This window comes from Cyrtonyx montezumae, unplaced genomic scaffold (assembly GCF_038088225.1).
Source record: "Cyrtonyx montezumae isolate F1298 unplaced genomic scaffold, pur_monq_1.0 scaffold_0, whole genome shotgun sequence".
Classification (NCBI taxonomy): Eukaryota; Metazoa; Chordata; class Aves; order Galliformes; family Odontophoridae; genus Cyrtonyx; species Cyrtonyx montezumae.
Window position 1 is genome coordinate 25,922,601 of NW_027071824.1, and position 27,999 is coordinate 25,950,599.

At 38.5% G+C, this 27,999-nt stretch overlaps 1 protein-coding gene across 2 annotated transcripts; it reads right to left on the reverse strand.

The window, feature by feature from the left end:
• NUP133 (nucleoporin 133) lies at nt 1-24,949 on the reverse strand. Of its 2 annotated transcripts, XM_065730384.1 has the most exons (26): nt 24,646-24,949; nt 23,677-23,795; nt 22,790-22,893; nt 22,333-22,434; nt 21,233-21,364; nt 19,938-20,108; nt 19,376-19,531; nt 19,183-19,253; nt 18,141-18,288; nt 17,548-17,695; nt 17,067-17,224; nt 16,017-16,108; nt 14,382-14,545; nt 13,625-13,719; nt 13,312-13,536; nt 12,457-12,579; nt 11,938-12,037; nt 10,828-11,070; nt 9,523-9,656; nt 8,562-8,720; nt 7,958-8,093; nt 6,510-6,628; nt 4,985-5,065; nt 2,988-3,052; nt 1,391-1,479; nt 1-259 (listed from the first exon to the last, which is right to left on the reverse strand). In XM_065730384.1, exons 1-26 carry the CDS (start codon nt 24,831-24,833, stop codon nt 123-125), a joined length of 3,459 nt encoding a protein of 1,152 aa, XP_065586456.1. In that variant the 5' UTR covers nt 24,834-24,949; the 3' UTR covers nt 1-122. The 2 variants fall into 2 exon arrangements, with proteins under 2 accessions (XP_065586456.1, XP_065586454.1); XM_065730382.1 differs by lacking the exon at nt 24,646-24,949 and having other exon boundaries at nt 13,625-13,716; nt 23,677-23,944.
• Nucleotides 24,950-27,999: the final 3,050 nt, after the last annotated feature.

Consider the following 27,999-nt stretch of genomic DNA (forward strand, 5'->3'; position numbering starts at 1 on the left):
GACTTTACTACAAAGTTTTAGAAAAAAAAAAAACAAAAACCACAGACTGCTAATAAAAATACGTATGCATGAATTCAACAGTACTATAGAAAAAAAGTATTTCCAAAAATAAGTGACAATCATTATGTTTGTCCGTGAACATAGAATTCATAGTTCGCCTTTAACACAAATTCAAAGTAGGCATTGTATCTCAAGGAGCCGAGTTCATTTGCTTGCAGGAAGTCCTTCACGTCTGGTAAGTATTCACTTAACTGAACTCCTACAATACAAAACGTTTTGTTACAGAACTGGTGACGGTACTTTGTGCTGCATTTAATATCGTTTTAAGTGAGCACCCATTTCTGCATTGTCTGAATTCCAAGAAAATCTCATTAGAATTCTATTACACATATTAAAAAGTGCAGTAAAATGTAAGCATCTTGTAAAACAAAGTCTAATATGCTTCCTGTCCAAGGAGAGCTTCTCAATGACTTCCCCACTGAATTTATTATTAAACCTAAGACGCTTTCTTATGAAGCTTAGGCATTAACATTGCATTTCACAAAGGAAATATTCGTCACATCATCAATACTGGTAACATCAGTTGCAGCACTTCAGTCTGCACTGTGAAAAATCTTACAAAACTGAAGAAAGTGACAGGACTGAACGCACAAAGCCAGACCTGTTGTGAAGAATTTGTTTTCCATATTTCTGACGTAGTGCCTTCTGAACTCAAGAAAGCATTTGTATGTAGTAGTAATATTTTATTTTACACTTCAAGCTGTTTACTCCCTGCCCTTCCCAGCATAACCTGTTCAAAACTGTAACTTCGATGACCACAGCTTCCCACAGTCAGTTTTAGCTTAGGGAGAGTGGTGGTGGTGACCATTTTGGTTTTCCTTTTTGGGGGAAAAACAAAACACAAAATATTTGAGTTTTAGTTTACACTCTTCAGGGTGACGTGATTTAAGATTGACAATCCTCTTCCTCAAAGGAGAGATGCATTTACCTGCAGCAGACATGCTTTCTGCCTGGACACCTACCTGTGCAGCCTGCTCTAGGGAGCTGCTTTGGCAGGGGGGCTGGACTTGATGAGCACTAGAGGGCCCCTCCAACCCCCACAGTTCTGTGATTCTGTGATTTACTGTTCAACAAGAAACCAGTAAAATATGACAAGTGCCCAACTGAACTAACGATCTGAGGGCACTGAGATTGTGAGCAAGAAAATAGCTCATTTCTTTCATCTCCTTGACAAGAATTCTCATATCATTGTAATTATCCACTGGAATGCATACAGAGGGTTTCATTATTCAAAGGATTCACTTACAATCCCTTTCTCTCACATATTAAGTTTTAAGCAGATTTTAGAACAAACTGTATTTCGGGAAGTTTACACATACATTCACCTTACCTTCTTTCAATAGCTTTTGCAGTATTTTCACAAATATACTATCTTTAGTCGCTTCAATTGGATCATCTTTACCTTCTGAACTGGACCACCTACATAGTCAAGAATAGTTTGCAAAGTGAACTGTGTCAATAAAAATTAAAACAAAAAATACACAGGAAATCTGATGAATTTTCAAGGGTGAAAATACATGCTCACACGCAGGCGTTATGCACGCGGTTACAGCTCAGAGCAAGAGATCTCCTTATCCACTGTTACATTATTCAAGACAAGAATTACCCACTCTCTATAACTAAGGATTGAGATCAAAGCAAGGATTTATCTTCTGGTAGAATAAAGCGAAAGCAGCGATTTGCCAATATGGTTTAAAAAAAAGAAATAAGAAGGGACAGACCTTCATGGTTAACTCTTCCCAATAGAGTCTGAGGGAAGGAAAAACTAAGAAGAAAACTAACACTACTTCTTTTAAAACTGTCCTCTTTGTAAGCCTTTGTGAGCTTTGCTGGACTGGAAAATAAGCTGGAAGATCAAGTTTTCAAAATGCAATTAAGTAGAAGTGGTCTCAATCTTACACGGTTAGCTAGTGGATGGGGCAAAAATCTTGTTGGCACTACATATAATTTGAATGGTCCAAATACCATTGAATATTGTGCACAAAACTGATCTTGGCCCAGGACAGGAAGGATGCAAACCAATTTCTAGATTGGTGACATTTAGGAGTTCTTCCCTTTCTATTATTTAAAAGATGGAAGAATCCAGAAAACAGAGTAGTATGAACCTTTTTCTGCATACACTTGTGTCACATGTGACAACAAATCATGCAGATGTATCTTCTTCAGACCACCATCCTTTGGAATCTATCCTACATACAAGCACGAATCCAAATGGTGCCTATTAACTTCTTCATCACAGATGGCACGGTGCATTTGGAACGTATGCTGTGTCTTTTCTTTCTAAGGTCTTTTTAGAACATGGATATGAGTTAGTAAAGCTGGGTAACTTCTGGAAATTAGTAAGAAAGGAAACAGAATGCCATCTGAGTTATTGAACAGTAGCACTTCTTGATGAAAAGGCTCTTCTGACCAATTGGATTCAGCCTGTATTTGGTGCTGAAGTGGCTCCTCCAAGCAGTATGTAGGGTCTGACCTCTTAGAAAAGAATTCAGCTTCATATAAAAAAAAGCCATTAATATGTTAAGGGGGTTCAGTGGTCAAAAACAAATGAAAGAGAAGTTTATAGGAATGATCTATGCACACACTGCTCTTAAAAAGCTTCATCTTGAGAGGCTTCAAATGGAAAAGAAGTTTCACCAGTGATCATTGTTTTCACCTTAGAATTAAATAAATACCTTAGTATTTAAGAATGAAAACTGTATGGCTACACTGCTCTTTCTCAGGTGTTGAAAATGAGTGGAGGGTTGCCAGCGAGCAAAGCTAATGAGGTATTAGAGAATATTCTTTTATGGGAGTTTCACACATTCTTCATACTTTACTAAACTTATGCTATGAAGTTCAATCTTTTTGATGAGCTGAAGAATAACAGAATGCTAATGTTTCACTCTAGAGCAACTCCTACTAACTTTCATTCATGCTGCACTTACCCATCTCTTCGGAGAGCCATGCAAAGAATTTTAAGTTTAAGATCATTTACATCCACCTCTTCCTCCTACATACCATGTAAGGAAAAAATAGGTAATTTTAGTGTGTTTGTTTAAAAAATTAAAATCACTACTGTTGCACAAATTACACTAAGTAGTCTTCAGGATTTGAACACAGTTAAAGACAACATCCTCTTTAAACAAATGAGCTGACAATAACGTTGAACCACTGAAGACTTCATTCCATTTGAAGACAGAACTCAGACTTTCTATATCCCCAGAAGACCAACTGTCTCAATTTGAAAAAGTATTTATTTTAAAACAAACATCTGCCAATTTGTAGAACAGCGCATTCTAAGCAACTTTTACATGCTAAATGGTGACTGACTCAAGGCTCTTTTCATGGCAAGACCAAGCAAGCTGACACATATCAGCATTCATATCAGATGTTATGAATACTTCACGTAGTGATCCAGCACAGATATGAGGCCATAGGGCGTGGTACCAGAGGCCTGGACATGCTCAGGTGCAAGCAGAGGTGTTAAGACCAAAACGTAGTTTGTATCGTACCTGAGGGCAGACCTACCCCTTCTTGTGCCAGTTAAACATCTATACTATTCCCCTTGAGACTATAAAGTGTTGCTCCCACCAGAGGGGAACCACTCCAATATGCTCCAGTGTCCATGAAGAATGGACATGACATCGGGTAATGGACTGCTGAATTTGGGGAAATGGCAAACATGAGCCTGAAATGGTCCTTGAAGGATACAAGCATCCTCAGCAACATCAAGTACTGTCCCAGTAAAAACACAACAGATTGTCAACAATCACCATTTGTGCCTTGACACCCTGCAACACGATGGGCACTGTACAGGCACAGTGGTGTATATTGTATTATGTACTGCTAAAACAGTAAGGGCTCATTCTGATTTGCTCAATTATTGGCTCATGCTGTGAAGGGGTGGAGTGTATGGGAACTGCTAGATCATGGTCTTAACCAATGAACGAGCACCAGGTGAGAGGGTGTGGCCAACCCAGGGACCCCGCATCCTCCCCTCCTTACCCTCATCTAAGGGTTAGCAACTGAGGGAGCAACATTTCTCTTCAGAGACTGCACGCTATTTGGGGCATCACCAGTCTCCAGAAAGGATTAGCTACCTTCTATATTGCTCTCTAAACTAAACCTTGAATACCTTTATAAGTGTGTGCTCGTCCTAGTAGAAGGCATCACCATTGCCTTCCCTTGCTCCACATCATCAAATCAAGTTTACTGAAGGCTAACAAAACATCACAGTGGTTTTATTAAGATTTTAATTTGGACTCCTTTTAGGTAGACACGCAGGAATTGAAATAATCTGAGAAAAGCACTCATTTTCAATTACCAAGAAACACTGTCCAAGCCATCCAAAGAAGAAATCTGGATTAATTCACTGGAATAATACAGCTTTCACTTTTTAGCAAAGACAGCTTTTAATTCAGGTTTGACTTTCCTCAGATGTTGATTTACCCATGCTTACAGTAAAGTTACTCCTGACCATTTACCAGATCATGCAGTGAACAGCAGTGAGTACTCCTAGCTTAAAAAAGCAAATCAGTAGTTTAATGCTACGGCCGTACTAAAAAGTTGGCAGCCCTTTATCCCACATTATCCTAGGATAATCACAGAAACTGCCAACAGTGGAGATGCAAGAACAGAACAACTGAGAACAAATCTTGGTCCTGTTTGCAGAAAGCCTGTGGGGAAGCAAGGCTCTAAAAAAGAAAGTAGACTATAAAAGGGAACTGAAGATGAGAGGAGTGTCATTTTTCTTCAATGATTTAAACCACATTTGGCATTAAATCTTCAGTGACTTAAAAAAAACCAAAACAAAAAACACATTAGGGACTATTTTTAACTACTGTACACTAAGCCAGTATGCTCTGAACTAACTGCACACACAATAGCCCAGCTTAAATGATCAAAAAGCATTTCTGGATAAGAAATTATTCACTTGTCCTACCTCATCAATATACTCCAGCAGATCAAGTGCTTTCTTGAAGTCATACTCATTGGCCCTTCTGTTCTCATCACATATGTACATCTATGATGTAAAAGATGAATGCAGAGAATTATTTTTAGCCTGCAAACTAATGCAACTGATAGCATGAACAACTCATTGTGGGAAGACCACCATGTATTTTCCACTTATGTGACCTTCTCATGAAAACATGCCTTGATTCACTTGCAAGTATTTTTATAGTAAGGAATATACTTCAGGTTTTAGGGTGGCATTCCACCTACATGACAATGGTCTGTGGACAAATGACATTGGATAGAAAGCTGCTAGGTTTCAAATTTAAATGCCATTTAAGGCAGCAACATTCCTGGACTACTGCAGCTAGAGCTCAGCTCCACAAATAAAGTGAACTCACAGGATTGTTTTAACAATTAAAGAGTGAAGCAGTACACAAGCCTTTCCTCCTCTTAAAAACAGGTATATCTGCCAGTAGCATTTCAATTTCCCCTCCCCCATAAGCAAAAATCTAAACCAGGTCTTTAAAGCAAAACTAACATTAATGCACCTTTTGTTTACACTTTCCAAGTTTCTCGTTACTTGCAATGTGAGAATGAAAGAAGGCTGGTTAGAGAATTCAGAAGGCAAACTGGCATGACGCCAACACCTGTCAATTGTGACACTTCCCAACTCTTCCCTATTGCCAGAAAGAGTCTCAATTAAAGACAGAGGCAATGACTTCGGAATCTGCAGGCAACTAGCACTGTTCTGAAACAAACAAAAAACGCCACATGGGACAAGTTTAACAGCTGCACTACCCATTTCTGATTTTCCACAGGACTACAGAAGAAGTAATTAAGCTGTTAAACTGACACCCAGACAAGGCGTGGCTTGTTTTACAACGTACTGTTGCTACTTATCACGCATGTTTTATTTGCATTACTGGATGATAAAAATATGCTGCCAACGGGGCAGGAACAGTAAGGTTAGTGGTTCCAGGCTACCACCAGAAATGAGTGTAGAAGAGCAATGAGCTGCAGCGATCCCAGAACTAGAACTTTTTTTTTTTTGTTTGGTTTTAAAGACAGGAAGACAGAGTGCTCTTTACAACAGGTGACTGAAAGGCCCTTCCTGCTCTTTCTTTCTATAGACTGTAGCATCTTTCTTCGTTGAATTGGAATTCTTTGTTCCTTCTATTTTCCAAGTTCTGCCCTACCAAGGATGTGAGAGAAGTTGGAAACTGTACTGGTTTTGGAAAATGAGAAAACAGCTTCTGGCACTGACTTTACTTGCTTCTCCTTGTAGCACCCAGAAGCATATATTCAAAGAAATTCTGTGCTAAAAGAATAAAATATTTTTGCATTTGCTGCTGGTAGAAGCTAATTAAGATAAATTCATGTCAGATCTTCACACGGTTAGCAAGTTATAAAAGAGAGAAAAACATCTGTGATCTCATTCATTTTATAACACCAGAAGCAGAGAACATTTTGGAACTTTTAACTGTGTACTGAAGAAAACGTGACACACTTACATCAATGAGCTGAGTTGCAGACAGCACTGGCATATCATTGAGGTTCAGCTGTTTGTCTACCAGTAACTGCTCAGGAAGTGTCTCCTGATGCAGAAGAAAGCGTTCCTGTTCTGATATTTCTTGTCATCATTGAAGGAAAGAAATGTTTTGTATTATTAAAATGTATTACATTTTATGGCACAGCAAGAATTCTCAAGTAAGCATTTTTCAGGTCTGCAAATGTTTGTTATGAAACACTTGATTCGGGCACTTATCTGTGTTGTTTAAGCACAGAAATCCTTCTATCCCAGTGAGCTAGCTGTTACTTTTCCCTCACATTCCCAGTGTAAAGCAGACCAGTAACTCTTTTTTTTCTAAAAACCACAGAACAAATCCATAGGAATGGAGGGATGCCATGGCATTAGGTAGGAAAGCAAGTTAGCTGTGATCTCTAGGAGCCACCTGTGCCATGAACTTACTCCCCCTCATTAATTATTCCTCTGTGAATTGTTTTGTTTTCCAGTATAATCTGCTACAGTGTTAGAAACCTACTGGGCTGAGAAAGAATCAAATAAGAGTAACTGTACCCATACCATGTGAATTCCAACCCTTGCAGTTCCACTGCGTAGTAGAATTATTTATTTTCTCATTTCTAAAGGACTATTTTATCTGTTTAAGAGGATAAGCAGAACGTGGCAGAAATAATTATTCCTTCCTTATAAATGTAAATCTATACACAAGCAGTATAAGTTTTCAAAGCTAATGTCCTCTGTTAAACAGATATGGGTACCCAAGTAGAGCACACCAAATTCTGATAATCAGATCCCTGAAAAATAAAGCTTTCCTTTCCTTATTTTTTATGGTTTTCCTGCTTAATGATGAGATTGCTCACATCAGCATTAGTACACATCTTAAAACCACACTCACAGATTATATGCAATGTTTTATAATTATATAATAAAGAAATTATAATTATATACTGAAAACAGTTTGTGACACCTACTTATCTATTACTCTAAGACTTGCAAGTTCTCATTCAAGTACTGTATGTAATATATACAGATAGATACACAGCTAAATACAAGTAAGCTTGTGAAATCATCTTCAGCAATATTTCAGAGCCTCCCCCTGGTGGCCAGTAATAAACTATCAGCATAGAACATGCTTTTTCACAAACTCACAGAAGCACACACTGTACAAACAATAGCAGGAAGAGTATTTTCAAGTGTGATGGGGTAAGGAAAAACAGGGGAACTCTTCTAATTGCAGGTAAAGCTGAATACTAAGGTTACTGCCTCACACTCTCTTTCTTGTTAGTTGCAGAATGAACAGTCATCAGACCCTTTATCCTTACCACACGCAAGCTAGAGCTTCATCTAAGAAAATGAACTATCCACAAAAGCAATGAGATTCTAATTTCAGTAACTCCATCAATCTGCTCTTTACATTAGTCTGTATTTATTTCTTACCTTCTATCTTTTCTTGAAGGATGTCTTCTGAGAAATCAGATGCCAGCGCAGCTAATTTACTCAAGCCAAGAAGGGTTTTCTTCTTAGCAAAATATTTGGTCTCCATGTTTGCTAAATTTTGAAGTGTTCTGTGAGCCTATAATTAATAACCATGCTGGAAATCAGTTTCAGAAGTTCACATCAGAAAGCTAACAGGTAAGAAGGACTTAATTTAAATTGCAGTCTCACGCCTATTTAATATTTCTCTGCTTTCAATCAATTAGTTTTGAAATATAAATTTCAGTTCTTCCCTTGCTGGATAGAACGTTACTGATGCCCATTGTGAACTCTCACTACGACCAGACTGGTGATCGTATCTGTGACTAATATTTTGTCATCAACAAGGGGTGAAAAAGCAGCTCTGATTTCCACTGCACAATGCAGCAGATGATGTGACACACCAGATGGAGCCTGGAGGGGTGCTTTTGGGACTCCAGTAATAATCTGTGCCTTTACCCCCTCATTCATGTAATTCAGCATCATTATTTTGACCATGAACTTTTGACTCAGTGGCTAAAAGTTTTAAAATATGACACTTCTGTCTGTTTGTATTAAGAAAACCCACCTTCTGCAAATCCTGACTATTGATTTCATGTAACCAGCTCAGGTGCTCATGTGCTTGCAAGAAACTGGCCAGCTGTCCATGCTGAGCAATAGGCTGAGATAACAGCTTTCCTCGCTTTCCTTTTTCTAAGTACCAGCGAAACAGGAAATCTGAGAAATTCTGAGTAGGAAAACAAACACACATTAAAAGTTATCCATTAGAAATACAGTCTTAAAAAGAATTAATCAGATGCTGATACACTAGAGCTCATCATTCAATAGAAGAGAAGGAAAAAAATCAAATGCAAATTCTCTGTTAACCCACAAGAATGAACAAGTCATCACCTCATCCACAGTGCCAACCTTATTACTGCAACTGCCCCTTTCCCACACAAATCTGTGCTTGCAGCTTCCTTTCAGACTTGGACACTTACTTCTGCCACTGTTCTTGAAACACACCCTCCTACCTCCATCTGAACCAGCAACCTTTCCCCCTTGTCACTGTCAAAAACCCTTGTTTTTAAAATAAACAAAAAGAAAAAACAACTGCCCCCAAACTACTTTATCCTCATAAACTTTAGTGTTAACTAACTGATCAGGATTTAAGTTTGAGATTTAACTTACTCTTTTCAGAGTAATCTTTAAATAATTCTGTTTTAAGTGCATTAACAACTTCAGAAAGTTTAAATAAACCATTAATCTGACATTCTACACATTAATCTATTCCATTCCATGTTCACCACGGAAAGCTCTCTTCAGAAAGCATTACTTCTTTTGAAATGAAACGAAAAACGAGTAAACAAAATTCCACAACACCAAAATCAGTATTTAATATGTGTATGTCTAAGAATATATGCATTATACAAAAATACATACACATTAAAAGAAATTTTTTTTTGCAAAACTTCAGGTGCAAAGTTTTTAGAAAGCATTATCTAAAGGAGGTTGGGGAGAAGAAAAAAAAAACAAAACAACTGAAATACCTGGTCTGCAAACTGACTCATGTAACGCTGCAGTCTGGCCTGGTTGTCTGTCTGCTCGCACATTTGCACCAGGATATCAAAGTCACAATACTTCTCTGCCAAAGCAGCTGCCATCTGATACTGCCCCAAGGAAACTAAGTAACCAGGAAGAAAGAAGTTACATCAAATATATTCACTTTTAGATACAGGACATCTGAATGAAATGAAAACTAATTTCAGGTGTTCAAGTCACAGAATCATAGAATGGTTTGAGTTGGAAGGGATTTGGAAGATCTTCTGGTTCCAACCCCCTGCTATAGACAGGGACACCTCCCTCTAGACCAGGTTGCTCACAGCCCCATCCAGCCTGGACCTGAACGCCTGGGGAGGGAGCATCCACAGTCCCTCTGGCAACCTGTACCAGTTCAAGGAGCTTCACATACACCACCATGCACATGCAAGTCTGAACACCTACCCACCTCTGTCCTCCAGCACTAGAGGGAAGAAGGGAAGTTGTGCACACTGTTTTCTCTGGAATTTAGTATCTGCTATTTGCAGCTCTTTAGGGGAAGGATGGAAATCATCCACGATTTAATATTTTTATTAGTATCCATCTAATTACACAAAGTGAGAAAACAGACAGCAGAAGCTTTTGGTAACAGATAGAACTGAATCATGGCATCTGTATTCCAAATATGTTGTTTAAACTCTTTCATTTGGGTTTTATCAAGTATCTGTGTTCACAGAATGATTTTATTTGCAAGGAAATCTAGACTTAGATTGAACACACTGATGTGAAATGTACCTGCAAGCTACCAGAGCCCGCCAATGTCAGTAAAACTGAGATTGATGGTTTCAGAGACTTCTTCTAAAGCTCAAGAACATTAAAAATTGGTGGTGGTTAGGTTATTCTATTCATACCAAAACACTTATTTAACTAAAAAAGTTAAAGTTCATAAATTCAGTAAAGTGAACTTGCTTAAGGTTATTTCCACTCAGCAAGGGGGCACTGCTGTCAGTTGTTTACTGAAGATGTGACTGCATCTGATATGTTAAACAAGTTTGACTAAATCAAGATCCAACTTTTACACTGATAAACAAACTTGTTGGAGGTATGTGTATGGAGGCGATCTTAGAAGGAACACTCAGCTGTTCTCGTTTTACAAATATCCCATCAAATCATAAAAACCAGACACCAACTTTCTGAAGTCAAGTACAAAACAAAGAATTCATATACAAATGCTATTTACGCCATTACGTTTGCATCATTTCTCAGTGAACCAAACATTTAAAACCTTGCATTAAAGGAAAACTAACAGTACTTACGGAGAGGAGATAAGAGCTCTGATCTCTTCTGCACATACTCCATTTCCAGACTGCTGTATCTCTCCTGATCAGCAGGTCTGTCCACAGACTTCAGCTGAGAAACATAACCATCTAGAAAGTAATTGAGCAGTGCCACCACCTGCTCAGTCACTATGCTACGGAGGCTGCTGTCCACCTGAGGGTACACCACCTTCAGAATGATTCCATGCTGGCGTGTTATTGCTGCACGCAGGCTGCTGGATGCTTCAAAAAACAACACGGTAAATGTTAAAACATCCATCTCACCTATTAAGAAATCCAAGCTGAAGTACATTGCCAAGTGAAAATTAAAAAAAAAAAAGGAGAAAAAAAAGAGAGAAAAGGGAAAAAAAGCATCTTAGGTTTGACATCAAAACATTATTAGAAATATCACACCAACTACATGCTCCCATCTTCCTTGAAAATGGAGTAAACAAATAAGAAAAAACACAGCCCCCAAACTACACAGATCAGATCAGCTACTCTGGGAAAAACCTGCACAATCTCTGAGAATGCAAAAAAAATGAAAATAAAAAGCTTCTGTTAACTCCGTAACCATAAAACATCAACAGTCAGATCCTGCTTTTCAAAATACTTTGATCTCACGAGCTAAACAAGTGTTTTGTACACAAAGGCCAGAAGAAAGCCTAAACATCAACCCAGAAGTGCTTGCTTCTGCAAACATTTCTTCTGACAAAACATATTCAGCACATGGAAAACCACTGGTCCCTTTTAAAACAGCTCTAAATCACATTTTACTTTTCACTTAACGTTGTACATCCCATAGCTCTGCCAACTAGAAACAGCACACAGTTATAAAAATAACATATATTAGCTTCGTCTCCTAAACTCTGTAGGTGAATCTGCAATGCAAGTTTTAAAGAGCTATCACAAACCCTGGACAGAATTAAGTGTTCATTTATCTACTCACTGACCAAGCAAAACCCCTCGCTTCTCCCACTCTTACTGACCACCTCTGAGAAGCTTTAGACAATACATTTAATGTCCAGATTGGGACTCAATTTTTCCAGAACACGAGGGAAGCCCTTTTTGTCTAGAATAATTACTGAACCAGTAATAACAATTTCTCACCCGTCCACGGAATATATTCAGGTTCTCTTTCTGGAAGCTCTCCTGTTTTATATAACGATGCTCTAGACTGACGATACTGACAGGCAGCTTGCAGCATATCCTGTTTAAAGGTAAGCAGATACATATAACACATGGTAAGCAAGTAGGCTTGAAAATAAAAGACAGCCTTTTATAATTCTGAAATGTTATTTTATTAGAGCCTTCCTTCTCAGTTATGCAGAAGGGAACATACTGTCTGAGCGAGACATCTCAGTTCTCAAACACAAACACCTCACTACTACAAATACATGTACTGCTTTCAATGCTGCAGCTTCTCAAACTCTCTATAACAGTGGCTGTAGAGGAGTAGGAACGTGCCTAATTCTGCAGGAGACCATCTCTTCCATTCTAACACATGTAGGCATATGAAAAATGTGTTTACTTCACACATCAGAAGCTCAGACGTACTGATGTACTCAAACTGAGCGCTCCTTAATATTTGCCCTTCCCGAGAACATTCTAGTTGGTGCAGTTCTATACCTTAATGATATTGTTCACATTGACAACTACTTGGGCCCACTCAATTGATTCGATATGCAGCTCTCTCAAAATCTGTTCCTCCTCTTCTAGTAAGCAGCCAAAGATGGAATCTATCTGTGACACCTTAAAATAGAAAGAAAAATTACAGCGAGCACCAACACATCCATCCCCAGCTGACAACTGAAAGCCAAAGAGTTGTAAATAGAAGAATCAGTTATATATATATATATATATATATATATATATATATATATATATATATATATATATATATATATATATATATATATATATATATATATATATATATATATATATATATATATATATATATATATATATATATATATATATATATATATATATTAGTATAGCATAGAAATAGTAGTATTAGTAGAATACAAATCAATGTCCAAAAATATTAATTACTCCAGTGGATAATGACATCACTGGTGTATATTTCAAACAATATATAGAATACAAACTCTCTCACTGCCGGCCTTAAATCAAACAAAAGAATGCTACTTTATAACAATCAAAATTAAGTCTCTTATTTTCTATATTTGTTTTCCTCCATTAGCAACTAATCTCTTCTACGGGGAAAAATATACAATATTTAAAAACAAACAAACTCAAGTGTTCCATGCAATTCTTAATTACTTTCAAGAAGGAAGAATTGAAGGACTGGCTACACAAATTAAATGCAACAAACCAAGCACTAGATTGGATGCATTCGTGTTAGAGAATTGATTTTTGAAAGGAAACACTTCAAAGTACACGTTAAAGCATTCCAGCATTCTCTATACACAATACAATTTAGAAATAGAAGAATTCTGTGTGGTCTGCTGCTCTTACCTCTCGAAAGAAAATATCTGCAGGGGTAAGACTTGGTGGAATTTCACAGTCCCTTTTGTTTAAAGCAATCAGTATAGCAGCATTCACTAGATCGGGTAGCCTGGAGTGATGATTCTTGAGAACAATAGCAGCTGCCAGTTTTTCTGCATGCTCACAGAGCAGCAGTCGAGTCGCCATTGGCATCCCCCGAACAGGAAAACTGCCCAGTCGTTCAAATATGCCAACCTTTCATAAGACAAACACACCATCCACACTTTAAATCATTTTACTTTAAGTCAAAAACAATTTTCTGTGTTTTGCTGTAAATTATTACCTGGTGAAGAAAATCAACAAAGAAGGAATGAGCTTTTGTTTTATCCTCGAGCTGATGAAGAAGAATGAGGGATGTGTTGCTGAAACCGCTGGCTTCTAGAAAGATAAAAAAGTCTTAGATCAGAACACTTCATATCTTCATGTCAGAGATCACTGCTTCCCTTTACCCTCTGAGGCAGATGTGTTTCTGTAAGTTTCTGTACTGCTACAACACCAGTACTTCTCTTCAAATATATGCATGCACATTTATATGCTGCTGTTTTTAATGGAGCTTTTGAAGTCTACTGTAGTTAAACAATTAGGTTGTTCAAGGAGTCAGTAAGGACGATGGGAGCTTCCTCACAGTAAGGACGATGGGAGCTCCCTCACAAACACCCTCACAGGCATCTCACCTCAGCACAGTTATACAGCTATGCTGACAAAGAGTTAAGCATAAGCAAATGAACGTGTTATGAAAGAAAAGAGTTTATCAGCAGAAAACAATTTAGGCCTACCCAAGGAATCATGGTACCACATACTCTTTGCAGAAAGTCCCATCTGCAGAAACACCCATTACCTTTGCTGTTTCTGTTACTATATGAAGTCAAAAACTAATCACAGCAGACTGGAAGCTAATGTGGCAGTCTCATAATGCGCACCTTATCGTCTTTCTGAAAATACATCTAGAGGTGGAGGAAACACTTATCCTTTCTTCGTAAATTAAATTATGATTTTACCTATAAACAGTTTTGCACAGATCAACCAAACACTTAGCTTACCTTCAGGTACAGATTCAGCCCATCTTGGATCAGAGGCGGGGTAATCATCCATTAAATCCACACTGATCTGAGTCACTGCCCTATCCAGTTCACCATCAGAATCCACATCTGTATTACTCGGAAACAGTTCGACTACCATGCTTTGAGCATTAACTATATCCTTCCTGAAATAAAAGAAATACCATGTATGTGAAATAAAATCATGTGATAGGACTGTAGGAACAAGAACACCTCAATTTGTAGCATCTTCTGAGATACTCATTTGTATTTTAGACTATAAATATTGAACATAATTTGGGCTTTCTTTAAAGTAATCACAGATAAAAGGTATTCTCATTCTTTTAAAGTAAGCAGACTGCACAGTGTTCAGAAGCATAACCAGCAAGTGTTTGAAGTTACTTTTTATTATCCCTACTCTTCTTAAAAGAAAAAGGTTCAGCCTCTGCTCTGTTTATTGAAAATCTCCAAAGATCAATTGCTTGCTGTAAAATCCTTGCAAGAGTACATGATACCACACTCAAAAATCTGACAATTGTTGTAATACATTATTCATACTTTCTAAAGTTTCAGAAATTGTTTTTCTGTTCAGGTCAATAAATTAAGAGTAAGTAAGAAGCATCTAAACATTCTTCCAACATTCAAGGTATGACAAAGTACTGAAGCTCTGTCTCTAAGAAACACCCAATATAGACAAAAAGCATTAATTTGATTTTGTGATTAAAAATTATTGTACTCAACCAAGGATTACTGCGATTTCAAAATATTACCTGGAACATATTTATGCTTCTAGTGCTAGTCAGACTTTGAACAAATGCTTATCTAAGCCAAATGCCTTGAAACAAAAACAGCAGTACATCCAGAAATTTAACAGAAGTTTACTGAAGTAAAACATAATTCTAAAAATGAGGTTTTCTAAGTCCTTTGCAAGTTTACACCTCATTCTGATATCCTTTACTCCATGCACTGAATCTCTTATATAATCTTCTACCTCACATACACAGCTGTATGCCAAAAACATTCCTACTTAAGCTGCTTCTCTCCCAATCTTAAGATTCTTTACAGAGATTAGTCTTAAGAGGTTGGTTGTTTTGATCAGGATAGTTTGAAGAACAATATTTATTTCCACTTTTACTCCCCAAAAATGTCACTTTTTTTTCCTCACTTTTTTTCCTAACTTCTATCAGTCAATCTTAAAAAAGATGCATCTTCCCACAAAACCTGCTTTGTTATGTTGATGGGAATATAAGTAGTAATTCAACACATTTTAAAGTGTTACTGAAAACCGATAAGCAAATACAGGTGAGAATTAATAAGAAACCAATTTACCTTTAACAACAGTGTCATACTGAAAGAACAGAGAAAATAACAACGCTTAGAATGTTCTACTGGCACTAATGGAGTATGGCAGGGTTTACACACAGTAAGTAGTATCACTCAAATATAAGGTCTGCTGCTTCTTCGCACGCATCCTGAGCTAATGAAGTGACACACCTGTGCTATTCTAACAAAGTGCACGTGTCACTAACACCATTTCTAATAAAGGTTTATTGTCGTGCTCCTTAACCAAGACAATCTCCTACTCAAGTACCCATGTGCCTTCAAGAATAGCAAACAAAGATCAAGTGCATATTTTACCTGCAGTATTGTAGAAAAGCAGCTTTCAGTAATTTTATCTTATCTTCTTGAGCTACTATTTCTAGCTTACTGGTTGGATCAAATGCAGGACTCTAAAACACAAAAGTATTTCAGATGGAAGACCAATAACAAGCTTTGTTACAAAATTAAAACTGTTTTTTTTTCATAACAATACAGATTCAAAATAAAAGCATCACTTGGAAGCAGTTTCACTTGTTAAGCCCAGAAGATACTTTACAATAAAGTAAAGTAGCCCTGTGTACCGTGTGTGTACATGTAATACATGTACGCATAACATTTTAGATGTTTAAAAATAAGTTCTATTGCCCACAAAAAAGCACAGACAAATCTAGACAGAGATTAACTCAGTAAATATACTTCCATCTGAGCTAGCACCACAAACGTCTTCCACTAAAAAGCCAGTTCATAGTAACACATCTAAAAAGGTGATTTAACAGGAATATAAATGGAAACTCACTATTAGCCCATCAACATAACCCCTATTTTCTCCCCTATTTTCCATTTTAGCAAGATTTTCTATTCTTCCCACCTACTCCAGTGACATCTTGACAACAAACTCCATATACATTTGAAAGAAAATACATTTAAAGTATTTAACAGCTTACTAAATGCACATTTTTACTGACTCAAAATATCAATAAAAACTCTTCCACATACATTTTGGAAGGGCTGTATTCAAACAAAAATACATGAAAGAGCAGAAACAATATTCAGCACTTATCAATTTAGACTCCATAATTTTCAGAATGCAATAAGAAAACTGTCTTTTACATACATAAAGCCTTTTCCTTTAGGAACCTTCCTGCCAGAAAACTGAGAGCAAAATCACCAGTCTCTACAGTTTGAACTCAGCATTCTACCAGACCTAGTGACACACAGTAATATACCCACAAGAAAAACCATAAATTTCTTAAACAAATAAATAAAACCACCCTAAAAAAAGCTAGGATTTCCACAGGAAAAAAAAAAAAAACAACCACAAACTGTCAGAAAAGCATCTTGTTTCTGTTGTCACTTTTCAGCCATTACCTCACTTCTTGGTCCAGCGATGGAAGAGGACAGAGAATCTTCAAGATCTTCAGGAAGCACAGAAACGTTTTCTCTGGATAAGATTGTAAAAAGTCCACTTCTTTTGGCAAAGAAAATGGGGAGGCTAGTACAGGAACCTGCTCCTAAAATGCTATCTCCTAAGATCCAACAAAGGAATAAGGCATGTAAACGCAACACTAAGAACAAAATACAACACGTTTTCATAAACACAGATTAAAATAAAGATTCACAGACATTCAGTTATTGGGATCATAGATTTATCTAATTCAAAAACAGCACAGAACAACCAGGAATGGTGCCAGCTTGCACATTTGTCCATACACGTATAAAAAAAACTTCAACTTGAAAACTTAAAGAGAAAAGGTGTGTAAATATGACTCTCTATGAAATACAACAGCATAAACACGTTAAATTAAAAAACATCAACAAAGCGTTATTTTTTTTTTCCCCAGCACGTTACCTTGAATGCCAAAAGCAAATTTCTCCTGTGGTAATGAAATCCTTCCAGTTCCGGTGGAACAAGCAAACACTTCACCTTCCTTATAAAGGTAAGCAGCATGGCTGAAGTAATCTGGGACCACCAGATGACACATCACTTCCTCTTCAGACTGCAAGTGTTACACATGAACAGTATCACGATCAAAACTTGAGAAATAATCTCAGTACTGTTAATAAATATCTAAAATATGGGAGTCAAGATGATGACAGAGGACAGTCTTCAGTGGTGAGCAACAACAGAACAAGGGAAAACGATCAGAAATTGGAACACACATATATAAGGAAGAACTTCTTTACTGTCAGAGTGATGGGGCACTGGATCAGGCTGTCCAGAGAGACTGTGGAGTGTCCTTCTCTGGAGATATTCAAGACCCACCTGAATGCCAACCTGAACAACCTGCTGTTGTAGGGAACCTGTTTTAGTTGGGGGGGGTTAAACTCAACAATCCTTAAAGGTGCCTTCCCACTACTAAAATTTTGCAATTCTGTAATCTCTTTATTGTTTTTGTTTTTAATTCCATTCTTTGCTCAGTTTTAGAGCTTTCATTTGCATACCTGAAAAGATGGATTATACTGGGTGACCTCTACAACAACATCATCAGACATCTGGAAACCTTTGTCTTCTACTGTTATCAGAGTATAGTAGACAAGACACGGATGATCACCAGGATGCCATGCTGCAGCAAGTATCACCAATCCATCACTGCTCAACAAGAGATCACATCAGTAGAGGTGATTATTAAATATTTTGCTTGCTTGAACTTGGAAACTTGGAAAAAATATATTTAAGTACAATTACAAATAATCACTTTCCATACTATATAGTAGTACAATATTTTAAAAGGAAGTTATTTCTTCTCTCAAGAAAGCAAACTCTTTGTTCTTTCATCCTGTTTTATTAATAATATGATTAACAGTATGCATATTAGTATGGGGCCTGCTAAGTTACAGCCTGAACCACTGACTTAACACCTGAAGGAAAGACCTGGTCTGCCCTGGGAGCACAGGTGAAGGCGATTCACCTGTGTGATTGGAAGGGGTGGAGCCAGGCTACACCCCACTTAGACCTCACGTAAGAGCTGACCGCCACTAAGGAAGGATCTCTTGTTGGAGATCCCTCCTTTGGAGCTCCTTCCCTGCAAGCTTTGATCCTTAGAGAGGGGTGAGCATTATTTTCCTTCCTTTTGTAACATCACCTTGTTTGCACTGGTCCCTTTGCATTTAAAATATTGCAGTGCAAAGCTGAACTAATCTAGCTGTGGAATTTTTATGTAATTAAATCGAATACAAGAGGCGCAGAACACTTTTGACATTTGCTGGAATAAAAGTTATACTTTCTACTCACTGCCTTTGTATTACAAAAGCCTAACAAAAATGACATTAAAAAAACAGAAGAGGTTATTCTTAAGTAAAGATTCATAATACTAAAAAGCTGATGCTGTGCTTCATGCTATTATTATCTAGTTATCTGACATGCCTATTTTATCAACAGTGGCACTCAAATTTCAGTTTATTAGAAAATTATTAGAAGATTTTTCCAAGAAAGCAGAATGAAACTTCTTTATTTAATTTTCCAGATTTAAGTGTACTTCCTTACCGATTCAGCTGCAAATCCATATACTGTATGTTTACTCCTCCTTTAATATCTTCATAGTTACTTTCAGAACCCTAAAAGACAAACAAAAAAAAACAAAACAGAAAAACTACAATAATATCTGGTTTAACACCATACATAAATAGGCTGCTTACTAAGGAAACAAAAGAAAACTTCCCAGTGAGCTTGCTCTTACCCAAATTGCATCTGAAATATGTTCCTTCAGGATTCTGTTGACATCCCAGCTGAAGATATAACGCTCTGATGAACTGTCAATCTCCCATTTGTTTAAATTTGAGCTTGTCAGCATATAAAAGCTTGATCTCTCTTTATCCCAAAGAACACTAGAAACCTGCATTTAAAGAAAATAAATCTCAAAAGATTAAAGCACAGTATTATGAATATGATACAATGATCTGTATCACTCAGTCCACAAACAAATCACTTCCTTGGGGAACTGGAACAAGAGCTGAGACTTTGAGGCTTCGCATATTCCCCAGGAAACACTGTGCTTTAGAGTTAAGGGTTTTTCAGATCTAAAGAATAAAATAATTGTTCTCCAATACACAACACACATACTGATTTGATTTCTGTCTGCCTTTTTAATTTCCAAAAAATGTATATGATGTAAAATAACTTTTTTTTTTTACATCATACATCCATACGCAGACCTGTGGTTTTTCCTTTCCAGAACACTGAGACTAAAAAGTATAAACAGAAATTGAAGTACATTAGCATCTGAACTTTTACAAGCTTACCACAGCATCATTTCCAGGTGACAATATACCCAGAAGTGATGAAACTTTTCGCCCAATTCCAGAAAACATGCCCTGACCGTGTGGCAGAGCATGCTGATGAATCTTGCCAGAACTGTCTGGAATCAATCGAACCAGCTGGCCTCTGGAAGATGATAAAATGAAGCTTCCTCCCTAAAAACAAGCAAACAAGAAACAATTATGTGAAAAAAAATTAAAAGCATATCCTTGAAGCAATTAAATAGTTATGAAAATCTTTGTCAACTCATGAAAAGAAAGATGAAAGAAGACACCAGTCATTCATATTACTTGAGCATTAACAGAAAAGTTATGCACTTTTGTATCCATCTGAATAGGGCATTAGCAAATGTGCAACTGTGGAAATATATTGTGATGCTAGTGTCACACAAGGAAAGAACATACTATATGCAGATACGAGAAAAAATTGGGGCTTTTCCATGGCTTTTTTGTTTGTTCGTTTTGCTTTGTTTTTGTTTCTAAGAAATCCTAAAAATTAGCACTTGCCAAGTATGTAACTGGTACTCAGTACCAGAAGAGATTTAGCACTGACAGCGCTGCGTTTTTACCCATGAAGCTCATTTCAGTCTAACCACAGTACTAAAATCCCACATAACACTCTGGACCTTATACTGAAAATCAGTGTTTTCTTCGCACTAGAAAAATGTGAAGTCTTGTACCTATGGAAAAGCATGCATTCCACTCTAGGTGCTTCAATGCCTTATTTTAAAGGCAGGAACATCTGAGCCTGTGCATATTTTTTTTTTCCTGTGTGTGTGTCCCCTGATGGGTACACCTACATTCAATTTGTTTTGGGAGTGAGTTTCTGAAGGAAACAAGCAGAAGGTCACATGCACTACTTGCTAGATTACATCACAGCACTCTGTGTGTACCAGCACTATACCCTTTGAAGGAATCTAAACTGAAAGATGGTCTGTGACCACCAACAGACATTATTTCATGAATAAATTTGTTTCAAATAAACTCATAAAAACTAACCTAGCCTGGAGGCTACTAAAAGAACAAACTTGACCTGATTTTCATGATCGCACCATACAAGAGTTATTCTACAGATAAAGCCCGTCCACCAACAGGTGGACTAAATCATATCTAATAATGAACTTTTAGATCAATGACTTGAAATGGTTGCTTTACCTCTGAATTGTCATACTTGCAGTTTTAACACTGAAATAAATGTGAAGATTTCACTTTCCTCAGCTTGACACTTGAAAACTGGGCACAGTAAAATCGTATTTTTATATAAATCTATTGCACTGTACCTTCACTGCTGTCAGGAAAATGCATGGAGAGCCTCCAAAGTCTGCAAAAGTCTCAGTATAGGAACTTTCATGGGCAAGATTGGGCCAGTAGCGCACGGAACCTTCGCTGGTAGCTACCATTATTGAGAGGGACTTGAAGTGAGAAAATAGTGATCATTACACGAAAGACAAAAACAATCAGACCATAGTTCTATTTAAAGCATGCTATTTTATAACAAGATATCAAGACTGTGAGGGACTCATGCACAAATACACGCCAGTAAATACACTGAACAGCAAAATGATCCCACAGCATACCTTGATACACGCAGGGAATGCTATACTTGCTTATTTTGCTAACAATAACTTATATGGGTTCATGTTTCTGATAATTCAGTCTGCTACTGAGAAGCAAAAATTTACAAGACGAGCTGTGAGACAGAAGGGCAAATGGGGAATTCTGGACGCCAAGATGACCACGTAAAACGGAAGATTATAATTTAACAAAGAAATTGCTCTGGAGTGACTGATGAGAAAATGAAATCGGACAGTTGCTCTTCCCTTCAAAAAGACAGCACATCATCATGTGCCTCTAGGAGGGCTCAGCTGAACTTTTCTTTTTGCTAGCACACAGTTAAACTGCATCTGCTTAGACTGAGTACTTGAACACCCTGGTTAACTATATATATATATATTTAAATATAATTATTAATAAATATAATATATGTGTGTAATTATATATACTCCTAACATTATAACTTATTTATAACATAGTATGATTATGCTATATACATAAGATAAAAATACATATATATATATATACACACATAATAATTAACCATGTATTTCCTCCATAGTTGAGAAAGCATGCTAAGTACTCATTATGGAAACTTCAAAGTATTCTGATTCTATAACACGTGAAGGGCATAAAAAGAAGAGCAGGATTATGTTTATTTCAAGTATATTTAACACAAACCAACAATCCTAACTTTAAAATAATATGAAGCATACAATTATTAAATAGATTAAGAAAAACAAATAAAATACACTGGATAAAATAGAATATATTCAAAGTTGGTCCAAAAGTATTTTTAAATGCAAACTTTGAAAAGTTGGATCACCTGCAGAGAAGGTGCATCACCCGAGGAACTGAGAACAGCTGCTAGACTGGAACTCCACTGGTAGTCACTAGGTGGCAGCTGGAGCTCCTTGCACAGAGATAACTGTAAGAGATACAATTATAAATAGGAGACTGAAAGAACTTACTCCTGTGCCACAAAGTCTCCACAGCTGTTGATCCTGATGGAGATTGTTTTTAAACTAGCTAGTACACTGTACAAAAAAGAAGAAAGTCAAAAGATTTTTCAGCAAGTTTATCACAACAGCTAAAACATATTTACATACACATTTAAACTTTAATTACCACTGTTAGCATGACTTCATATCAAATGCTGCTTTTGGTGGAAAAGAGGCAAACTTCAAGGTATAAAGAAGCCCTTGGTTTAAAGCAACACAACTGGGTAGCTTATCCAACAGGCTGAAAACATACACATTTTTCCATCTTAGCCTCTCATTTACCTTTGAAACAGGAGACTGACCAATCTTCCAAATAATCAGCCTCTCTTTATGGACTAGCCAGGCCCATCCACTTTCATCCACCTGAATGCTCAGCTGGTCGTCAGCTACACAGAAAGTAATTTTTCAAAGGGTTACCATTTTACGGCAATAGAGTAAGCTGAAAAACAACTCACCTTCATTCTCATATGCAGAGTACCTTTTGCACCAAAATTCAATTTCGTGTTAGAACTTTCACATATTTGAGATACCAAATTACAAAATGCAGTAGAAAAAAAAAAAACATTTGACAAATACTCAACTTTTGAGAGTAAAAAGCAACACAACCCTAGAAGCTGGACACTTAGTGCACATAAAAATCATCTTTAAAACAGCTGAAGAATTCTACAAAGCTATTATAACGCTACAAGTTCTTGGTTCCTCTTAAGCTACGTTTTCCTAACAAAGATAAGTAATTTATTTAACTGACAAAACAGTTTTTATTATCGGGGGGGTTTAGAACTGATAATAAAGCCATCACCTCTGTTTATTTTCATCCACTGGTTTTACCATCATTACTTGAGCAGAAGCTTAAGTTATGTGTATCTAATGTGCATCTAATTTAAAGGCTCAGAGCACATGGATTAAAAAACCAAAAAATTAAAAATGAGAACATTCAGTTCAGGAAACAAGAGAATCCAAAATAAGACAGTATCTTAGGAATACTTACATGAACTCATGCACCTGTACTGCTATAACTGCAATTACAGCTAAGCATGCTGGATTCTAACAAACTCACAAGCATATCATTTTCCACTGCAGTCAGTTTTTAAACAGCATCAAAACCACATAAGCTGAAACTTCTAAAAGTTGACAAGTAAAAGGAAATAATGGATAAAATCCATTCTTACCATCAGCCTTTTTCAGGGCTTCCATCACCTTAACCGGCAGGGAGGATCCAAAAACTTTCACATCATAGTTAACAGTCTCACTTCCTGAGGGATTCTGTATAACTCTGGTGGGAGTTGCTCTTAAAGAAAACAAGAAGTTGTGATTAGTCTTCTAGTCTCTTCAGGAATTCCAACAGTCCTTTACTTCAAATGCCTACACTTTTCCACGTTTCTGTTTTGTTTTCTACGCAAAGCTTCTTGTTCTTATGCTATTCCAGATGTATCTGAGGAATCCTCAGATTCAAAAGTTTGTAGGAGAGGGTCAGAATCACAAAATGCTCAATTAGAGGATGTTTTAGTCAGAATTCGATAACGTGACATGAAATCAAATATCCTAGTGAGAAAACATGTCAATCACAGAAAAGTAGGTGATGGAAGGGACCTCAAGAGATCACTGAGCCCAACTCCCTGCCAAAGCAGCTCCCTAGCCCAGGCTGCATAGGTAGGCATTCAGGTGGGTCTGGAACATCTCCAGGGAAGGAGTCTCCACCACCTCTCTGGGCAACAATACAACCCAGACAACAGTGAGCGCTTAGAATTTCCTCAACCTTACAAAAAGATCCCTTACCGAATATCTCTAAATAAACCAAGTTTAGAGATAGGCAGAAAACACGGGCCGAAATTACATACAGGAATAAAAAATGAATTTAAAAATGAATAAAAATTAAAAAAAAAAAAAGAAAAACAGACTCTGAGTTAAACACTGCTTCCAGCAGAACGCAAGATCCTATTCTACCTTTCCTGAAGTCTAAACCCTTCAGCGCAACAGTAAGAGCAACCGGAGGGAGAGTTTATTGGCAGTTCGGGGTTAGCCAGGATTTCTCCACCACCAGCCCGAATGCCGATTACTTCTACCAACAGCTAATTACTGCGACACCGCGCATCCCGCCCAGACTGCGACGCGGCTCGTTCCTCCTCAGCCTCACTCACCGAGCCGAAAAGGAGCCGCTTCTCCGAGCCACCGGTGAGAACAGCCCGGGGGAACCGGCCGCCGCCACCATCACGGCCAGGTTCTTCCTGCCGCCGGGCCGGGACAGGGGGCTCGGAGCGGCGCTGCCGAGGGCCCTGCGGGCCGAGCCGCTAGGAGTCCGCGGAGAGGCGGGAGCTGAGGGAAACATGGCTCAAAGAAAGCAGCAAGCGAGCACTCCCGCCTGGCCCCGACGAATGACGTCACCGCGCGGCGGCCGGGAGGGCGGGAAGGGAGTCCCTGCGCTGCAGCCAGGGAAACCCCGCGCGAAGCAATCGGTGAGCGGTTGAGCTGCTAGGTGTCTGGGTGCGTGTGGGGTGCTGCAGCTGAGGCTTTTCCAGGGAACGGGAGCTGAAACAAAGCCAACACCAGAGAGTAGAGACTTTGAGTACAGTCAGCAGCAGAGCACAACACGTGCTTCAGGGGTGTGGTTTTATTTAATAACAACAAAAAAACAAAAGAACAAAACAGATTTGTGCCCTCTTAGAAGCACAGAATCATTAAGATTGGAAAAGGTCAGTTAGGCCACCTGGTCCAACCCTGAACCCCTATCATGCCCACTAAGCCATGTCCCAGAGCGTTACATCCACACATTTCCTGAACACCTTCAGGGTCAGTGACTCCACCACATTCCTGGGCAGCCTGTTCCATTGCCTCAACACTCGAGAGGAAATTTTTCCTTATATCCAACCTGAATTTGTTCTAAATATTACCAAAATTGTCCTTGGAGCAATAAATGCCTTTAAATACCTGCACTGGTGACAGGAGAAGCCTTATTGACTAATGATCCCCAGGAGAATCTGACTTATCCTCTCCATGGCAGCAATTAAAAGTTTGAATACGTACGACAAAGCTGAGTGCAGAGCATAAAGCCTTTTGTAATCAGAATGACTTTCTGAATCGCCATTTAAATGCATGAATTATAATAACACTGCAACAGAAAACACAAAGCTGAATTATATGTACCCTGCTACTAACGTGCTTTTAGAAGCCACCGTTTGTAGGAATTACCGGAAAACATCCTATATGAAGGCCTGAGGCTACTGCATATACAAGGCTAATATGAATCCACGGCACAATCCTATGAGATTAGCCAAAACAAACTGTCCCAGGAAATCACAATCTGCCTGCCACTAGGAACTGTGACAGCTTTTTAAGGGAAGCTTTATCACTCAAAGGCCGCTTGTAGTTTGATACTGAGCCTCCTGGTTCAGCAATCTTTTTCTAAGTTGTTCATTTTGTTACGGTTCAGCCTGGGGACTGTTTTTGACACCCCAGTGCAGATGAGTAAGGGGGCAGAGTTAGGACAAGTGAAACCTAAAGCTGAATGCACAGCAAGGCTAGAAGCAGTGGGACAAATGAAACTCATCAGCAGAGATTGTGTTATACAGGATTATTTATACGCTTAACTCTGGAATGCTGCCCCTAGGCTCACCCCTAGAAAGCCTTAATTTTCCTCATTCCCCCTCAAACCCAATCAAAAGTGTCATGGTTTTGTGATTTTTGGTATTGGTATTCCATATCATAACATGATGTAGTGCATTAAGAGTTAAAGAGTTAATGCTTCAGCTCCGTGGATCATCGATAATTCTGGGTATACCTGTCTCAGAAGAGAAGAACAACTACATTCCCCAGAGGACTATGCATTGCTTTGTATTTTTACGTTTCTCTGCTCAGAGGGAAAGAAAAAAACTGTCTGCGTGTCATGAGACATTCTTCCTTTGCGATTGACTCAGCAGGGGGTAGCTGAGTCAATCGGTACATTAATACATTAGCGCTAGCTTGGGACTGGCTGCTCTCACTCGGTTCCCGAGAGACTGGAACCTCCCGAAAACCCACCCTGTACCTCAATCAGCCACTGCAGCTCCGGCTGTGCCGACTCCAAAGCAGTTGATCACGAGGACTCCCTAGCCGTCTCACCTTCAGCATTAGAGTAAGGCTTTCTGGTTTTTTGGATGCTCTCTCTTTTATTTGATTTATTAGCTTCAATTCTAAATATACTATATTATTTTGCTTTAATTTGCATTCCAATACCTTATTTAGTAAATTAGCTTTTTTCCTCAGATTGATGCCACTGTTTTGTTTTTTGGCCCATCTCCCTACCCTTTCCCTTTTCCCCTTTTTCCTTTCCCAGGGAATGGATCTGTGTGTCCCCCCACCCCATTTATCACGGAACCGGGCCAAACCGGACCATAAATACTTGGCAGCACAGCTGTTTTCACCTCTCTAGCTTCCCTACAAGGAAGCCAGAGGCCCTGCACTGAGAACTAAATGTCTAACAAAATACCTGAAAGCAGTGACCACAGCAACAAATGAACGCAGTGTGGATGATAGAAACGGCACACCAGTTTATTGGACTAAAGAGGCTGGGCTCTCACTTCTGTCTCATTCCTTTTTGGCCTGTTTCTCAGTGCTATCTTCCAGACTGTGAGAATCATCTGTAACCCGCTGCAGTGGCCTGTAGGCAGGAGTGGATAATCAGTTCTCACAGGTGCTTATTTGCCGCTTTAAGCTGCACTGACTGATGGTGTTCCAGCTCCAGCTCTGCAGAAAGTTCAAGCACTTGTACACAACAGAAAAAAAAACAATCTCCCTTAATCAGAGCACTCTGAAATGTCCACCTTCTGGAGAACTCATTCCGATGCGTTGATGGAGGTCCCAAACTGTAATCCACAGAGTCTGTGGATTTCCTTGTGCCAAGGAAAAGGCACGTGGTTTTTCTAAAGCAAGCATGACTTTCTAAGCCTTGCTGAGAGGACTGCTGCAGTCTCCAGCCTCCCCTCCTTTCCAGAATGACTCCACAGGGAACAGGGAACAAAGTCCTCATTTTTGTGCCGAGAACTTTCAAAAAATAGAGCAGCTGAACTCTGAAGCACCTTGTGAGGGCATGACTTGTGATGGTACAGAAGGGCCACAGCACATGGAAGGGCATCAGAACAGCAGCGAGTCTCAAAGGAGGACAAGCTGCTGCGTTCTTACTTCCCTGGATGCTGCTCCCAACCCACTGCTGTGCCCCTCAACCTGAAAATGAGCTCCAAGAAGCTGCCTTTGTTTTGTGAGTTGAAAGGGGAGGAGGCAAGGAGAGTAAAGTACTGTAGAGCCCGAGCAAGAGCTTCCACTGCTGCTTTGCAGGACGGGACTGCCTCTTTCTTGTGACTGAAAGCAGCTGGCTTTGTTGAGGTTTCAGATTAGATCATGCTCTGATCAATCTGTCAATCTGTCCTGCCCTGGTTTTCAGATTATTTCTTCTCTTGCACTATTTAGGGGAAAAGAACAGCTTAACCTATGCCCGCATACTCATGGGCGTTGCATAGCTT